The sequence below is a fragment of the Hypanus sabinus genome, unplaced genomic scaffold (genome assembly GCF_030144855.1).
Source record: "Hypanus sabinus isolate sHypSab1 unplaced genomic scaffold, sHypSab1.hap1 scaffold_460, whole genome shotgun sequence".
Lineage (NCBI taxonomy): Eukaryota > Metazoa > Chordata > Chondrichthyes > Myliobatiformes > Dasyatidae > Hypanus > Hypanus sabinus.
This window is the reverse complement of record NW_026781333.1, coordinates 242,252-260,482: the sequence shown is the minus strand read 5'-3', so window position 1 is coordinate 260,482 and position 18,231 is coordinate 242,252. Positions and strand designations below refer to the sequence as shown.

Here is an 18,231-nt window from a genome sequence, read left to right as displayed (position 1 = left end):
TAGAAAAATGTAAATTGGCTGAGCAAGTGTTGTAAGTGGGGAAACAGATTCGATATGTCTCAGAAGCAAGGACTTTGGACAGAAAATGATTTTATTTACAGAAGGCAATCGTGGGAAAACGGCAACAGAAGCAACACGCACAATTTACAGCAGTTCGGCAATAAAACACACACGGACAATTACTAACGAACGTGGGAATATCGCCTGGGAACAAAGTGCACGCGCATAACACCCGCACACACACGCAAACACACAAAGGAAAATTCTATACGATATCCGCCAGCTCTGTGTTATTAAAGAGAGTAATCAACGCTCCCAACCCTATTCAATGCACAGCTCACTAACAATTTCTCCAGCGCCGTTCCACGGTTCTCAGCCTGGAGTGAAGCAGGGTGTCTCTCGGAGATGGCAAAGGGAAAGCACACGCGGCACCCTTTATAGTGCTCAGGGATGGAGGGTCCAGCCCAGGTAATCTACAGAGGGGCCAAAGGCTCCGTGCCAGCAGAGTGAAGCCGATTACAAAGGCCGATTGCTCGAGGCCAAGTACAAGGCTAATTAAAGGGGCCAATGGTGAGGTGTGTATTTGGCAGGTGGTGTGCCTTGACCAGGTAGTGGGTAGGTTTGTCACGTGAAAGTCACGACCCCTCCAATACAGTCTACCCCTCGGATCCACGCCACTCGCCAAGCATTACATGTAACAGAGTGAGAAGGAAAGTGCTATATCTTAATGGAAGTCTTACACTTAACTATTTCTAAGGTTAACGCTGTATGTGACTGTACAGAACTAGAGAAAGACAGACGTGCTCTGAATAACATACACACAGCGATGATAACGAGAGGTAAAACGTAGAGAGAAGGCAAACACGCCGAATTCCACGGTGGTAATTAATAAATATCAGTGGTGGAAGATCCTCCGTCGAGCCGTTCCAAAGCTACACACGAATTACCACCAGAGTGATCTGTCACAGGGATGCCGTCTTCAAGGAGTTACCACATCACTCACCCAGGCAGGGGGTAACTTCGAGTGGCCCCACAGGACATTCCCAGATCCACTCCTTTGGACTATACGGAGTTACAGCCACACATCCGATGTGCTCCGGATCGATGATCACTCCACCCTTGTGGGTGTAGCAGAGTTCCAAATCCCCAGCATCGACAAACTGGAACTGCTGCCTTTTCCAGGTTCGCTCCTCTCTCTCTGTCTCTTCTTCCGACTCCTGACCGTGACTGTCTGTGTCCTTGTTTTAAAGGTAAACAAGCTGCGAGTCGGTCAGTGAACAACGTCATAGTCCTGCCTCACTGAAGCGCTCTGTTAAAGTGACAGTCCACAGTGAACGAAACCTGCGGGTCCGTAACAGTGCATTGATGGGCGAGGAGGGGTCAAACCTTGATTGGCAGGTGACGTGCCTTCCGACCGGGTAGTGGGCAGTGATGTCACGTGACAGTCACGCCCCCTCCGATACACTGCGTTAGGCAATGTTCTCTCAAACCGTTCAGTCTCAGTGTACTCCCGACATGAAAACAATTAACCCTGTCTTTCCGTCCAGGCGACCAAGAACGCTCGGAGTCGACTTTCCTCCAGCAGCTGGTTCTCACAGCGCCAGTGCCTGGATCCCAGCTCAGAGTAGATGAGGAAGAATGTCCTTAACTCCTGGCAGAGTCATCGGGCGCCGTCATGACAAGTTTTTGCACCGATCTTTCTGGTGATTGCTCATGGCGTTTCTGCGGCATTCTCCAGCTTTATTTTTACGAGGTCGAGTTGCCGCTCGACGCTCAACCCAGCACGGATGGAAAGCGTGCAAGAGAGCCGGCTGGCCTTGAACTCGGGACCCTTCGCTCCGGAGTCCGGCGCTGATGCCACGACGCCTCACAGTGCCGAGGGGCAAATTCCATCCACACCAGGTGATGGTTCGAGGACGGCATTTGCCACATTCAGGTTGCCATCGCAGGGAGCTGTACGCTTGACAGACATAGAGGCGATCTATTCGAGAATCTCTCCCTCTAGACACTTCTGGAGAAGGCTCCAGAGTCAGGAAGTAGATCCCGCCAGGCGTCCACCAAGTCAAAGGAGCCGACTAACTCCTTCAGCTTCTTTGCCGATGCTGTGTCGCGCTGGAGACTGCAGAGGTTCTCCACCTCGAAGGTACATTTGAAGTCCCCACTCCCAGGACCCATGGAGCTCAGTAGAGTGGACAGCTGACGGAATAGGGAATAGGCGCGTCAGCATCACCCCGCCCCTCAGGGCAGACACGTTGATGAAATGCAGAGGTTCACCATCCAGGCGCACAGCCAGATGGAGCAGGCGGCCGGGCACCGACATCTCGAGCTTTAACCATTTCCGGCTGGAAGGTCGAGGCCAACAGGATCGTCACCCCGCTAGAGTTGGAGCTGAGGAGGCTCATGTAGACCCCTCCTTGCCGCTGCAGGAGCCAAGCGGACTCGTCCCCCGCGGTGGTATGGGTTCCCTACAGGAACCTCACCGTATATCGCCCATCCCAAAGGACTGAGAGATTCTTTTATCTGCCGAGAGAACCCCTGCTACCATTAAAATTTAGACCAGCTACAGTGAGCTTCATGTAAGGAGTTTACTAGGACTCAGCACCTGCACCCTTCCCGGTGAGAGCGGAGGCACCCTCAACCACACTAGCCCGAGAAAAAAAAACAAGAATTCTCTTTGCTTTCCGGGGCCCAGTGGTGCCAACGCCACTCACCTGTGACCCACCGTCTCCCGAAGGAGCGAGGCTGATTCCCACTCTGATGTCCCTCACCAGGTCATCCGGAAAGGATTTCAGCTGCCGCCTGACATTCCCAGACACAGCATTCCTCTTCCCCTTCACCTTCCGTCTAAGGATGACTCGCAGGGACTTCATCAGCCTCGGTGTGCCAGACCAGCGAAGCGAGGCGAGCTTAGGCCGATGCTTTGCACACTCAGAGGCGAGAATGAACTCTGTCATTTCCTCCACAGGTATCAATGGGGATTTCTCTGGAGGGGTGAGGATGTCCTTTGTCTCACTCCACCGCCTCACTACAGATAGATTCCCCCGTCTTCATCCCCGTGTGTTCGAACAGACGGCTGCACTTAAAAACCACACTGCGCAGCGGGTACCTCCCTCATACCTTTCCGCTGCACCGTCGCATCAGTCTTATCCACAGTTACGACAATGGAGGGATCATCCCCAGGGTCTCCCTGCTAGTCGTTATTTGATGGGGTCGGCATGCAGAGTACATCACCCTCCCCAGGAGGCAGGTATGAGTTGGGTCTCAGCAGCTCAGATCCTAGGGATCCACCGGCAGCCCGATTATGAGAGTGAGAGAGCTTGGTCTCCTCTCCGCTCTTACTGTTTAATGCACTTGCCCCCAGGGAATCGCTTACTACTAAGTCCTGGGTGGAGGGCTTCAGGGCTGTCGCGATTGTGCAAACAGGGCTAGCACTAACTTTCTACACAATCACACCACCTACCACAGGACTAGTGGCTACATCTGGAGATTCAGGGTTAGACACAAGCTCTACCCGGATTCCCACCCTTTCCTGGGAAATCCCCGTATCTACATTCCCTACCCTCTTGGGGGAAGATACCCTTCTCTTCTGAGGCGCACACAGGTGCCGGATTCACCAATGACGCGGTACTCTCCGCTTCCAACTCCGCACTTTCCCGAGCCTCCCGCTCCACTTCAGGGCAAATAGGCGGGAGTTCTGCGGTCTCGGGGGCCGACTTCTTAGTGTGTTTGGATTTCTTCTTTGCTTTCTTTCTCAGCATAAGCTCCTCCCCGTCCCTCGCCTGAACTTCCTTGTACGTAGCCTCAAGATCTCCCACCTGAACCACGGGGCAGGGGCAGGGACTGAAACAGACGTAGGAATAGGAGCAGGAAGCAGGAGTCGGCTCAGGTGCAGGCACAGGAATAGGATCGGGGCAGAGGTAGCTGGGGCTCTGTTGCCCCAAGTGGACACCCTAAGGTTTCGGGTGTTAGGACAGTCCCTCCGAAAGTGCCCCACCTGAACCACGGGGCAGGGGCAGAGACTGAAACAGACGTAGGAATAGGAGCAGGAAGCAGGAGTCGGGTCAGGTGCAGGCACAGGAATAGGATCGGGGCAGAGGTAGCTGGGGCTCTGGTGCCCCAAGTGGACACCCTAAGGTTTCGGGTGTTAGGACAGTCCCTCCGAAAGTGCCCCACCTTCCTGCACGTAGCCCCAGGAGCACCCGCCTGAACCACAGGGGTAGTAGCAGAGACTGGAACAGACGTAGGAACAGGGATGGGATCAGGGGCAGAGTTAGCTGGGGCACTGGTTCCCGAAATGGACTCCCTGGGTTTTCGAGTGCTAGGACAGTCCCTCCGAAAGTGCCCCACCACCCCGCACGCATGGTACCGTGGGCGCTCAGAGTTCCAATACACCTGATAGTCTACCCCCTCGTGCCGGACAGTAAACCGGCCCTCAACGTCGTCCTCCATTTCCAGCTGCATGAACACCTGACGCCGGAAAGAGATTACGTTACGGAGGGTGTGTCTCTTAAATTTGAGTCTGATGTCAGTTATCTCTGACCGTACTTGTCCCAAGCTGTCTAGTGCGGGAAGCAGGACCTCGTTGGGGATTAAACGCTTAACGTGTCCGAAGACAATTCGCTGCGTGGACATGTCACCAGCTTCATCTTTAAAAGGATGTTTTCCACCGTGATCCCCCCAACTAAGATCCCGGTGTACTAACTCATCATTCTCTAGATAAAACACTGCCTTCCCGAACTCATTCACTGTGGCCAAAATGCCACCTTTCCCAAACAAGTCCTCCAGAGCCGCCACATATATTTTGCAGGGCGGTTCTTAGATTCAAAATACATTGCACTCGCGTTCTCCTTTCACCGACCAAAACAAGGCGTTGTCCGAGGCTGGAGATGCAGCCGTCTTTATCCAACTCCCCGAAGGCCTGCAACTCCGTGGAGAACGGCCCGGCATGCTGACACTATGTCCAAATCTAGAGATATACGGATGTGTCGGTTATAAGTCCTGGAACGAGTTGAGTGACTGGCCTGAAAAGTTTGTACTCGACAGTATCTTGCAGGCTCGGCACCAGAAATTCCAGCGCCAGGAAAGGCTCCGTCGGTCCTGCAGAACTTCCAGGCCGTGAGAGGTCGAGACTTCTCAACAGATGCTCCGGCTCCTACACCGAACGAGAATCACGACGATAAAGAGGAGGGACGTTGTTCCGATGTTAATGGGAGAGCAATGGCGTTTGTCTCCGTTGTTTGGAGCAAACCGGTCTCCTGGAGAATTGCCAGCAGCTGCAGCTGGGAGCCGTCAACGAACCCAGTCCAAACTGGCAGAAAAACTCCAAACGAAGCTTCCACGCTAAAACAGTGTGTGATGGGTGAATGTGGAGGGAGCCTTACTCTGTGTCTGACACAGGAATTGTGCGATGGGACAGTCTGGAGGGAGATTTTCTCAAAGTCTGACCTGCGATTGTGTTATTATACAGTGTGGAGGGAATTCTCTCAGTGTCTGACCCCGGTAGTGGGTTATTTCATGGTGTGTACAGAGATTCTCTCAATGTCTGACCCTGTGAGTGTGTAATGGGACGTGGTGTAGGTAGGTTCACTCTGTGTCTGACACCGGTAGTGTGCGATGGGATGGTGCGGAGAGAACTTCACTGTCTCAGAACCCAGGAGTGTGTGATGGGATAATGGAGAGGGAGATTTACTGTGTTTCTGACCCCCAGTTGTATGTAATTGGATGATTTAAAAAGAGCTTCATTCAGTGTCTGACCCTGGATGGTTCTGATGGGACGATGTGGAGTAAACCACACTCTCTGTCTGACACAGAGATTGTGTGATAGTACCATGCGGAGGAAGCTTCACTCTGCGTCTGACCCAGAGACTGTGTGATGCGACATTGCAGAGGGATCTTCACTCTGTATCTGATCCGTGGAGAGCGTGATACACTCTGTGTCTGACCCTCTGCTGTTTCCGACCATTGAGGATGCAGGTCTGATAGTATACCGTATATGAGCTTCCAATCTCTTTTGTCAATTTTGTCTGCAAAGCCAGGAGAGTGCTCAGGAAGGCTGGGGTCAGGAGAGTGGGTGTATCTCGGGTGCAAGGAAGCGGTGGTCAGCCTGGATGGGGATAGGGACTGAAGAGATCCTGGGGACTGGACAATCTCAGCCTGGAACTGAGGCGCAGCTGTACCACTTCATTGAGTGTGTGTGTGTGTGCGTGTGTGTGTGTGTTTGTGGTTCCCTATGCTACAGTTCCAAGGTGAACACAATGAGAATGTCCTTTGTAATCTGTTTCAGCTCAAGAACTCTTTTGGTATATCTCACACTGCAGAGACGTGTTTTCTCCCCGTGTCTGAACCCGGGAGTGTGTGATGGGACGGTGTTGAGGTAGCTTCACTCTCTGTCTGACCCCGGGAGTGTGTGATGGGACGGTGTTGAGGTAGCTTCACTCTGTGTCTGCCCCAGAAGTGTTTGATGGAAGGTGTGGAAGGAGCTTCACTCTGAGTCTAACCCCGACAGTGTGTGATGGGATGATGTTGAGGGAGCTTCACTCTGTGTCTGACCCCGGGAGTGTGTGATGGGACGATGCGGTTGGAACTTCACCCTGTGCTGAATGCCGGTATTCCATCCCGCATCCCATTCGTACTTGGGAACTCAGTGAAATCACGTCTGACATTACAGTAGATGTTAACTGTCTGTGGGCGCCTCGTCTCTGAGACGCTGCTGTACCAGTGTGAGGAGCTCAGAACCATTATTGCAGTTCACCGAGTGCGGGGGGCAGCAGTAACCCCAGGTCACTGTTTCTCCCCTAGTGAGACTCAGGTCCGACACCAATGCAGGAAGTTACAGCAGTTTATTGATTTCATCATGACAAATGTAAATTAAGGAATGTTTGAACTGGATAGGACGCGGAATCATGTCACTGCGGCACCGCCTCTGAGATCACAGAGAGCTCGGCTGAAGCCAGGATCTGTTAGAACAGTTAGAAATTAAACGTGTATTGCAGGAAATCGGCCAACATGTCCTCATCCAGCGAGCAGGGATGATCACACATTCAGATCTTCACAACTCCACTCTCAGTCCTGGTCTGGGTTCCTGCAGAGATCTCAGTTCCCTCTCTCCTGTTGGACTGTACCGATTCCAGTGCAGCCTGAAACAGATGCGAGAATAACGATGAAATAAACAGATTACACAACAGTGTCAGTAACAGGGGACCGGGGTTAATGTTTCAGCAACACTCACAGACAAATTTCACCAGAAAACCCGCGGATCCGCTGATATTTCATCACATTGAACATTAACACAAGCACTTACCCGATCCGCCCCAGACTCGGGAGGGTCAGTATGACGCGGCGGAGAGCCGGGACAGATCTGTCTGTGAGCGAGTTTAATCCCAGGTCCAGCACCATCAGTGATGAGTTTGTAATGAGAGCGAAGGCGAGATCCTCGGCGCCAGAATCCCTGAGACCGACATTGTACAGACTGGAGATGAGAGAGAGTGAGGGTGAAGGACACAGAGAGACAGGAGACGGTACAAATCCCCAGTGTTTATCAGTAACACAATTACTGATCACATTAATGTTCAGTGTCAGACACCCAGTGACTGTAAACACAATCTCCCTCAGCCTGGAGATGAGAGAGAGTGAGGGTGAAGGACACAGAGAGACAGGAGATGGTACAAATCCCCAGTGCATATCAGTAACACAATTACTGATCACATTAATGTTCAGTGTCAGACACCCAGTGACTGTAAACACAATCTCCCACAGTCTGGTACTTACAGCAGTTTCTGTATTTTACACTCTGGGTTCCTCAGAGCCGCAGAAACCAGTTTCACTCCTGAATCTCCCAGTTTATTTTCACTCAGATCCAGCTCCGTCAGTGATGGGTTTGTACTGAGAGCGGCGACGAGATCCTCGACACCAGAATCTGTGAGACTGTTATCTCTCAGCCTACAGATGAGAGAAAGTGAGGGTGAAGGACACAGTGAGATACGAGACGGTAAAAATCCCCAGTGTTTATCAGTAACACAATTACTGATCACATTGATGTTCAGTGTCAGACACCCAGTGACTGTAAACACAATCTCCCACAGTCTGGTACTTACCACAGTTTCTGTATTTTACACTCCGGGTTCCTCAGAGCCACAAACACCAGTTTCACTCCTGAATCTCCCAGTTTATTACGACCCATGTTCAGATCCATCAGTGATCGGTTTGTTTTGAGAGCAGAGGCAAGATTCTCGGCACCAGAAACTGTGAGATCGATATTGTCCAACCTGGAGATGAGAAAAGGTGAAGGACACAGAGAGAGGAGGTGGTACAAATTCCCAGAGTTTATCTGTATCTCAATTACTGTTCACATTAATGTTCAGTGTCAGACTCTCAGTGACTGTAAACACAATCTCCCACAGACTGGTACTTACCCCAGTCTCTGTATTTTACACTCCGGGTTCCTCAGAGCCGCAGACACCAGTTTCACTCCTGAATCTCCCAGTTCATTCCCCGCAAGTCTAAACACAAACAGACAGATTGCTAAACAAATTGATGAATTGATGAGGGTCTGAGGGAATTACTCTCAATCAGGTATTTCAGGAACCACTATACCCTTCAGTAAATCACTGATCAGTGTTCCCATCACTGTCAACGTCCCTCTCTGCCCAGCTCCAGGGTATTCACCGAGTATCAGTAATTTAATCTGTTGGTGTGATCCTGTAAAATACACATATTCTGTCTCATTTCTGACGGTTAGAGAAGTGTTATTGGCCTGGGAGCATCAGAAGCAGCAGGGAGGAATGATGGAAGAAAGTCCCACAGTGTGGAAAATTTATGACTGGGAGACTGTCAATGGGAATGGTGGAAGAGACCGCACCTGAGGAAAACTCGATGGGAAGAGAGATCCCACAGGAGGAAGGAGGATGGGAAAAGTTAATCCTACAAGACGAGAGGATACAGAAAAAGATTTCATGGAAGAGGTGGGTCTGAACTGAGGCCCACAGTCGGGAGAGAAGATTTGCCCATGGGGTCTGGGTATCTGGTAGTGAGCACAGTCACACAGGTGGCCTGATGGTGATAGTCACACAAGAGGAAGGGCAGGGGAGGACAATCTCACAATGGTATTTCTTTCCTTCTCACTGGGACAGTCTGAGGACTGTCTCTTGTCCCTCACCGGGAAGGGAGTGTGAATCTCTGACCCACCTGCTGCAGTCAGTGTCGGTCTGGGTGTCAGTAACAGTGAGAAGGAACATTGTCAATGGACGTGTCACAGGCAGCGAGAAACACGGCCATTCCTGTGATTTATTATCATTAAACCAAAGGCCGGTGTTCTCAGAACTGACAAAGTCTCTAACAGCCCTTCACAAGGAATCACAGAAACCTCCTGTACTTGGGGAATTAGTGGCCAATCACTAGGGCATTTGTCACAATTTTTCAGAACCTCAGTTACTACAGTTTTAACCAAATCCCTTGACATTGAAACAACACAATGGAACAGAGTGATAGATAAGTCAAGTTACCTCAAATCCTGGCACTTGTGCAGCCTGGGTCCCAGCCGCTGGATTCCTTCACTCTGAACAAGGCAGTACTCCAGGTCGAGGTGTTTTATTGTGTCACGGAGTCCGATGACATAAGACAGGACCGCGCAGTCAATCGGGGTCAGTGTCATTCCACGGAATGAAAGTGATTCCATTGATTCCAGTGTGGCCTGAGCCAGTCCAAGATTCTGAGACTCAAACAGATAGTGCAATGTGTTCAGGAGGCTCCTTTTACCAGCTTCACTCTCTGTGTTTGAACTCTGGTGTTTAACCTTCTTCTTCACCCAGTCAATCACCTGGCAGGTTGTTTCATGAGGAAATGGACCCAGAAACTCTTCCAGGCCCCGAGCTGTCATTGGGGAGGAGAGACCAGCAACAAAACGAAGAAATACCTCAAATCGTCCATCTGTCGTGTTGTGGGCTTCATTGAGGAATATCAGGATATCCCCGGGATGTGGATTCAGGAATTGTGCGACTGCAGCTACAAACTCTTGGATGGTGAGGTGTGGGAATGTGTACACCACACACCGGGCAGAATCCTCTCTCTCCAAAAGCTCCATCAGGAACCCGGACAGGAACTGGGAAGGCTGCAGATTGTGGTTGATCAAATCATCATCTGTAAACACAATCTTCTTCTCGGACACTCCTCTGAAGGCCATCTGACCAACCCTGAGTAACACATCACGGGGGTTCTCAATCTCACGGCCGTGGTTTTTCAGGATGTTGTAAATATAGTAGGAGTACAGTTGGGTGATGGTCTTGGGAACTCCAGCAGTAGGAGGGGTTGTAGCTCATGGTGTACAGGATCTCGTTCTCCTTCACATATTTGAAAACAGCTGCCGCCACCGTCTGATCTTCAAAATGCCTGCTGAAATATTCCTTCCTTTCCTCACCAAACAATCCCAGGATTTCAGCCCAGACACTGATCTCTGCCTTTTCCAATAAATGTAACGCAGTGGGACGGGTGGTCACCAGCACTGAACACCCTGGGAGCAGCTTGCCCTGGATTAAACTGTACACAATGTCAGACACTTCACACCACCACTCGGGATCTGGGCACTGGTGCTTTGGTTCTGTATCTCTCCGACTGTCAGCAAAATCGATTCTGTGTTTGAATTCGTCCAAACCATCGAATATAAACAGCAATCCCTCTGGGTTCTTCCAGACCTCTCTCAGGATATTCCCAAAGTAAGGATACTGATCCAGAATCAGTTCCCTCAGGTTTATTCGACAGTTAATGGTGTTTAAATCCCGGAATTTGAAACTGAAGAAAAACTGGAATTGTTCGTATATTTTCCCCGTGGCCCAGTCATAAACAATCTTTTGTACCATTGTTGTTTTCCCTATCCCCGGGATTCCAGCCACTGCTGCTGAATTCCCAGTTTTGGATTTACTCCGGGAAAAGCTGCTCTGGAGTAACTGATCAGTCCGGATTTTTTCCAGCTCTCTGCGGAGATGTTTCTGTCTCCACTCCTCGTGGTCTCTGCCTCTTGCCAGCAGCTCATGTTCCACCAGTCTCCGATCTCGAACAGTAGAAATGACCGTGAGCTCAGCGTATCGGTCAACCAGCTGGAAAACCTTCACCTTCTCCCTCATCAGGATCGTGTTCACTCTCAGTGTTTCAGTTTGTGCCCGCAGAGTCTCCTTGTGTTTCTGTTGAACATCTTCCATGGGAACAGAGAACATAGTCAAAATGTTAAATGGTTCAACGGACAAAGAATATTATAACTGCATTTCAACATTCAGTGTTTGAGATTACATGAATTAATTCAATGCTTACATGGATATTAGGCAGAAAGTAAAATTCTGTTCACAGACACCGGAATTGACAGCGATGGATGTCTCAGAAAATGTCCATTTCTCATATTCTGATACTAGTTATTTGTGAAGGAGAACTTTCCCCTGATATCCTATTCCAATCCTGACTGCACTCCCGTTGCAACAACATTTCACTATATTTCAAGCATTGCTTGCATCATTAACAGATGATGTTAATGTTGATCTGGCATGGAAATATGGAGAGAAGGACACTGTGAATTTTGGCAAAGCTGCACACTGGGGAGTCCATTGCTCTTACATCACAACAAGAGCAGAATATGTGGAAAATACTCAAGTCGGGCAACGGGTGGGGGAGAATCACAGTGACATGCGGATCGATAACCCATCAGAATGACAAGAAAGAAAATGGGTAGTTTTCAATCGCAGTGATGGAGGATTGGTGGAAAGGTGAAATCTCTGTTATTGGAAGAAGCCAGAAGCGTCTGTCTCAGTGATGGACATTGTTTATGTGGAGAGGGTGGTGAAGTCTTGGCAACTGCTACTCATCAGTCTTGCTGTGGCGGTGTGGGGCGCTGTCTTATGAGGCCTCCGTCTGTCAAAGTCGACCATGGATGTCCTGACCCCTTCATTTCCATTCAGCAATGTCTACCCATGATCATATTTGCATATGCTTGTATGGAGTGCTGAATCCCCCTTGTGTTGATGAAAATCTATCCTTAGAGCTAATTGTGGATTTCAGAAAAGGCAAGGTGAGGGTACACAACACAGCAATCCTCATAGAGGGATCAGAAGTGGAAAGAGTGAGCAATTTTAAATTGCTGGCTGTCAATATCTCTGAGGATCAAACCTGGAGCCAATATATCAATACAGCTACAAAGAAGACACAACAGTGGCTATCAGGAATTTCCAAAATCACTCGAATTTGTAACTGGGCATTGTAACTGGCTGCATCGCCGTCTGGTTCATGGGGACCACTGCACAGGATCAGAGTAAGTCACACACTCAACGATTCAGGTACAACTTCACCTCTGCCATCCAGTTTCCTAATGGACATTCAACCCCTCGATAGTGCCTCACAAATCACTTTTTTTATTTCCATTTCTGTACAACTTATTTAATTTAACATTTCATATAATCACGCAGTCATGCATAACTCTACATGCACAACTTTCAGGCCCTGAAGCCATTTTGCTCAGCCAGCTCCACTGGACAGGCCACGTGCCTCGCATGGACAATTCCAGGTTACCGAAAGCAGTATCTAAGGAGAACTCACTCAGGGCAAGAGAGATGGTGGTGTCCAACGCAAGAGATACAAGGACCAAATTAAGCAACAGCTCCCTCAGGCAAATATGGAGGTTGTCCACGGAAAAACCAAAAATTCAGAGGAACCCAGAAGAGCGACTGCTGGAAAGAGGAGGAGATGCAAGAAGGATCCAACTACCGAAATGCCCGACTCCCAGCGACATCCGTGTTCCAACTGCTCCCGGGTGTGCAGATCCAGCATTGGCCCCCACAGTCAGCAACGATCGTGCCGTCATCCAGTACGTACGTTCGCACACACACACACACACACACACACACACACACACACACACCTGTGTGTTATTATCACAGAGGGTGATGTTTTCCACCAGAAACCGGTCAGGACTGCCCAAACCAGAAATGCTGCAACAGCAGTTCCGTGCAAACGGCACGTATTGCATGACTAACAGCTTACATTGTTGGTAATCAGCAGGAGCTCAAGAAATGCAGCTCCGATTTGTGGAATATCAGCCAGACAGCGAAACGACAATACCGAGACAGGATTCAGGCACAACTCTCCTCCAACAACACACACAGCTTAGAGTAAGGTCTGCACACCATCGTGGACTTCAAAGTCAAGCATCGCTGCATCTCTCCCAGATGAGCCAAATCTTTTATACGGTCGGTTCAATATCGCCAACACTGAGGCCCCGAGGAGAGCTGACAAAGCGACCTGCACATTGGTCATCTCTGAGGCTGAAGTTCGCATGTGTTTCCAACGAGTGGACAGTTGCAAGCCTGCAGGACCGGATGGCATCCAGGGCGGGTACTCAGGATGTGCACGGCGCAAATGGCAGGTGAGTTTACGGATATTTTTAATCTCTCCCCCTCCAAGTGTAGAGTGCCGTCCTGCTTCAAAACATCCACCATTGTCCCTGTACCTAAAACTACGAAGGCAACATGTCTGAACGTCTGGCGTCCTGTCGCTCTCACGTCAAAAATAAGCAAATGCTTTGAGAGGCGGGTCAAGGACTAGATCTGCCGCATGCTGTCACCCACACTGGACCAACTACAATTCATCTACTGACACAACCGAACGACAGATGACACAATAGTCACTGTTCTGCACACCACCTTAAACATCTGGAGAAGAGGGATGCTTATGTGAGAATGCTGTTCTTGAACTACAATTCAGCAATCAATACCTCCATTCCCTCCAGGCTTGACAAGAAGCTCAGAGACATCAGCCTTGAGCCTGCCTTCTGCAGCTGGATCCTGGAGTTCCTGCCGGATCACCGGCAAGTGGTAAGAGTGGGCTCCCTCACTTCCGTCCCTCAACACAGGAGCCCCTCAGGGCTGAGTCCTGTGCTCCCTCCTTTACTCTCTGTATACGCATGACTGTGTTGTAGATGATACTATATTTATTGGCCAAATCTCAAATCATAATCATGTATGATTATGTGATGTATGATTATGTTGAGAAGTGATCACACTGGTGTCAAGAAAGCAACTTGTCCATCTATGTTGCAAAAACAAAGGAGCTGGTTGCAATGTCACAGAAACAAGAGGACTGGAGACAGGCTAACCACTATTGACACCAGTGGATCTGGGGTTGAGAGGGTAAACAGCTTTCACATCACTGAGGACCTCACGTGGTCTGTACACACCAGCTGTGTGGTGAAAAAAGGCTCAACAGCAACTCTTTCACCTCAGATGGTTGATGAAGTTTGGTATGGACCCCAAATGCTAATGATTTTCTACAGGGGCACAACTGAAAGCATCGTTGGCTGCATCATAGCCTGGTATGGGAACTGTACTTCTCTCAATCACAGAACTCTGCAGAGAGTGGTGCGGACAGTCCAGCACATCTGTAGTTGTGAACTTCCTATTATTCAGGTAATTTCATAGACGGGGGTAAAAAGGGCCCGAAGGATCATCCTGTACCCAAGTCGCGCCACCCACTAACTATTCCAGCTGATAGCATCCGGGAAACGGTACCGCAGCATAAAAGCCAGGACCGACAGACTCCAGGACAGCTTCTCCCACCAGGCCATCAGACTGATTAATTCACGCTGATACAATTCTATCCCTATAATTGTATACATAAATACACGCTCACCACACACGCACACGTAATTGTGCTGCTGGCACAGAAAAACAATTTTCACAACATGTGCCCGTGATATTAACCCTGATTCTGAGAAATTTTATCTGGCTGTTGTCTCATTTTTTTAGATCTGTCCTTCATCATCCTCATACTGTCCTCTTGCATATCAATCTAAGTGCGCTCCAGTGCACATGGTGTTTTCTACAAATTGTTATTTCTTATTTTTCTTTGCATATTTTCCAGATCTGCTTCAGACCAGGATACTGTACCAAAATTATATGTCAATATGGGCACAGTGAGTGTTTACAACCTTTGTTATATTTTTACTGTTCAGCTCTGTTTGGCAGATTTTCTTGATCCTTAATGTAAATTCAGATCTTCTTCAGCCTTGAAGTAAATTTTGTTGTAAGGTTTTCCTTTATCACACGATGATCTATTTTCTTTGCTAATTGATACCCTAAATATATGTTTCATATTCTGTTGCTTTGCTTTTCTGATGCTCTGTTTGAAATTCTACTGGCTCTATTGCGCCTTTCTTTATGTTTAACGTTCTGCACTTTTCTAGTCTGAAGTTCATCCTTATATATATTTGGAAATTAGTTCCATTATTTGAATTATTTGTTTTAGCTTTAGCAAGAGCAAATAATTTCAAAGCACCAATACATAGCTGTCTCAAGGTACAATTCGTATTTTCTTCTGATTTGATACCTGATTTTTGTCCCTTTCAGTGAATAATGAGCGGGTTTAAAGCTAGACAAAGCCATGGTGGGTTCAGTGAATCACTCTGGAAAATCCCTCAATTTATTTTGATAATGGTGGTTGTTCCTTCATGGTTGTTAATAGGACGATTATTTTCCGCCAATGATTCATCAGATTGTGTGGAAATTTCCCAAATATTGGATGAATCATATATACTTGGAATATCTCTTAACCATGTGGGGGAGAGAAACAAATGTTTTTTGATAGACAGTAAAACACTGAAAGATTTCTGCTTTCCACAGAGTTTGAAGTAGAATTACATAAGCTGTTTTCTGTTGTTCATACCCGACCGGTATTCTTTCCGCTCTCCTGTGAGTATATTGTGGTTATCTAAGTGAGTTGTTATTAGTTACAAGATGCACGATGCTGCAATTTACATATTAAAAAATGGTCTTATTATTAAGAGCCAATAATAACAGTAGTCTTATAAATGCAGAATTAAAGCTGTCCTTGAGGCTGGTGTCCTTAAGCCTTTTATATCTTCTGCCCCCATGGGAGTATGAAAGAAAGAATATTTGAGGTGGTTTGGGGTTCAGCAGCAAGGCTTTGGGTGGGGTTAGCGTCTTGCCAACCTGATTACACATGGATGTTGTCTACTTGTATATTGGTAGAGTCTTTGACAAGGCCCCACATGGGAGTCTCATACAGAATATTAACATGCCAGTGAACTGTGTGAATTGTCCTGGCTGGCGGGGACCCACACTGGGAGAAATTTCTTGGCTGGCGGGCGGTGAATCTGTGAACTTATGGAAGACATGACATTGGGTATATTTAAAATGCAAGTCGATATGTTCCTGATGAGGTAGAGTGTCAACGTTTACTGTGGTAATGGGGTAGAGAGGAATTGAAGAGCAAATTCACTGAGCCGAATAGCTTAATTCTGCTCCTGGATCTTATGGTTTTAGGGAGAATCTGGAGAATTTTATACACCTGATTGTCCAGCTCTTGGAAGCATTGGAGAGGGTGCAGAACAGGTTCATCGGGTGTTGCCTGGATTCGGTGGCATGTGCTACAAGTAGAAGTTTGATAAACTTGGTTTGTTTACCCTGGTGGTAGAACAGAGATCTGACAGAGGTGTACAGGTTTGAGAGATATGAGTTTGGGTCGACAGCCTGTATTTTGTTTGTTATTTTTTTTACTTAAGACCTGTGTTTAATACCAGAGGGGATTTGGTTAAGGTGAGATTGGGTAAATTTACAGCAATTGTGGGTAGTTTTTTTTTTCACAGAGTTGCAGGTGCCTGGAATTTACTGTCTGGGTCATGTCGGGGGCAACTATGCCAAAGGTGCTCCAAGTTATACATGAATGTGCATGAAATGCAAGGATATGGTCAATAATATAAGAAAGGATACTAAAGTCATTTTTTTCGTTCCCAGATATATAGAGTAAAAAAGAGAGAAAGGGCTGTATGGGAACCCTGACAAATGATGCTGTAGTTGCAGTAGCGGGTGAAAAGGAAATGCCAGACAAGCTCTGTGCAAGTCACTAGCGGAATTACAAAAGGTGAAGAACGTCAGTGAACAGAATTGTGTGTAGTGCTATTACAAAGGAAAAGGGGCTTGGAAGATGAAAGGTCTGAAGATAGAAAAGTCACCTGGACTGGGTCATAAAGTGTATCAGGAGCCTGTCAGAAGTGTGTGGGGATTCCGAGAACGTGAGGACCTGGAGTGAAGGCTTCACCAGAACCAACAGTTGGATTAATAGTAAAATACAATGTAGAATATTCAGGTTGCAACGAGAGATTCTCTGAATTGTAACTTGAAACCAGAGATCAGTGAGCGATTAATGGTGAATTTTCCTTCCCAGATTCCACCAAGTCACAGTCAAAATTCCGAGATGCGGTTTGAACTGACAATTTCATCACTCACCAAGCAGTTCAGTAGGTAACTCAGATAACACTTGGCCGATGTTCATGTATTCCTGTGGATCCGGACCTGTTTGAATCAAAATATGTCCATGAAAACAGAGCTCGAATAAATAAACCTGTTTATTTCAATGTGCCTGTGTGTTCAGTGTGTGGTTTTAACATACCGAGTTCCTGTATTTCCCTCAGTATTCTGTCCAACTTCGGTAACTCAGTCCTCCATGTCACAAAGGATTCCCACATGGCCCTCCGGGCCCGGGAGCCTTTGCCATTCACCAAACTGAGGAAGAGTCTGGAACTCTCGGTCCGGTTTCCCTTCTCTGTCAGTTCAGTGACTTTCTACAAAAGGAAAAAATGAATTTATTATGGAGCAGACGGACAGACATGGAGAATGTGCAGGAAAATATCTGTTCTTGGTCCCGGTAGCTTCAGAACAGATGCAGTCACTGCGCTGCTGCCTCATCCTCTCTGGGTTCAGTCATTAACAGAGAAACCATAACTGAAGGAAATTCTAAATCAATATTGTGGAAGTGTCACGTACCCCGTGACTGGTTAAAAAACCAACAGAAATAGAAAATACCGTAGAGTCTGGTTTTGCTATAAACTAATGCTATTTATTAGTAACTACGCAATACATTAATATAAATGCAGATATATCAAACAGGTTAGCAATATATATAGTTAGTATATATAAGTATGGAAATAGGAAAACCAAGTTTCTTCAATCCTAGGGGTAAATGGATGCAGTCTTATGATGATGAATGAAGTTCAGTTCAGTTCGTGGTATTGAGTTAAGTAGTGATGGAGAGAAAGAGAGGAAGAGTTTTGAGTCTTCAGGTTATGACACCATCGATCATCCTGTTGTCCTCCGAAATCCTTTGGAAGTCACCGATTGTGACCGCAACAAAGGGGACCATTCTGTCATGGAATTATTAACACAGGTGAGGGTTGGACACACGAAT

The 18,231-nt window shown here is 47.8% G+C and overlaps 2 protein-coding genes across 2 annotated transcripts; both read right to left on the bottom strand.

Annotated features, from left to right (window-relative positions):
* Window positions 1-5,696: 5,696 nt before the first annotated feature.
* On the bottom strand, window positions 5,697-10,309 carry LOC132389018 (NACHT, LRR and PYD domains-containing protein 3-like). The gene is made up of 6 exons (XM_059961435.1): window positions 9,501-10,309; window positions 8,412-8,498; window positions 8,094-8,264; window positions 7,768-7,938; window positions 7,301-7,468; window positions 5,697-7,136 (listed from the first exon to the last, which is right to left on the bottom strand). The coding sequence occupies exons 1-6, from the start codon at window positions 10,175-10,177 to the stop codon at window positions 7,049-7,051; spliced, it is 1,362 nt and encodes a 453-aa protein (XP_059817418.1). The 5' UTR covers window positions 10,178-10,309; the 3' UTR covers window positions 5,697-7,048.
* Window positions 10,189-17,924, bottom strand: LOC132389016 (NACHT, LRR and PYD domains-containing protein 12-like). The gene is made up of 3 exons (XM_059961433.1): window positions 17,437-17,924; window positions 17,274-17,339; window positions 10,189-11,182 (listed from the first exon to the last, which is right to left on the bottom strand). Exons 1-3 carry the CDS (start codon window positions 17,510-17,512, stop codon window positions 10,218-10,220), a joined length of 1,107 nt encoding a protein of 368 aa, XP_059817416.1. The 5' UTR covers window positions 17,513-17,924; the 3' UTR covers window positions 10,189-10,217.
* Between the last annotated feature and the right edge of the window lie 307 nt (window positions 17,925-18,231).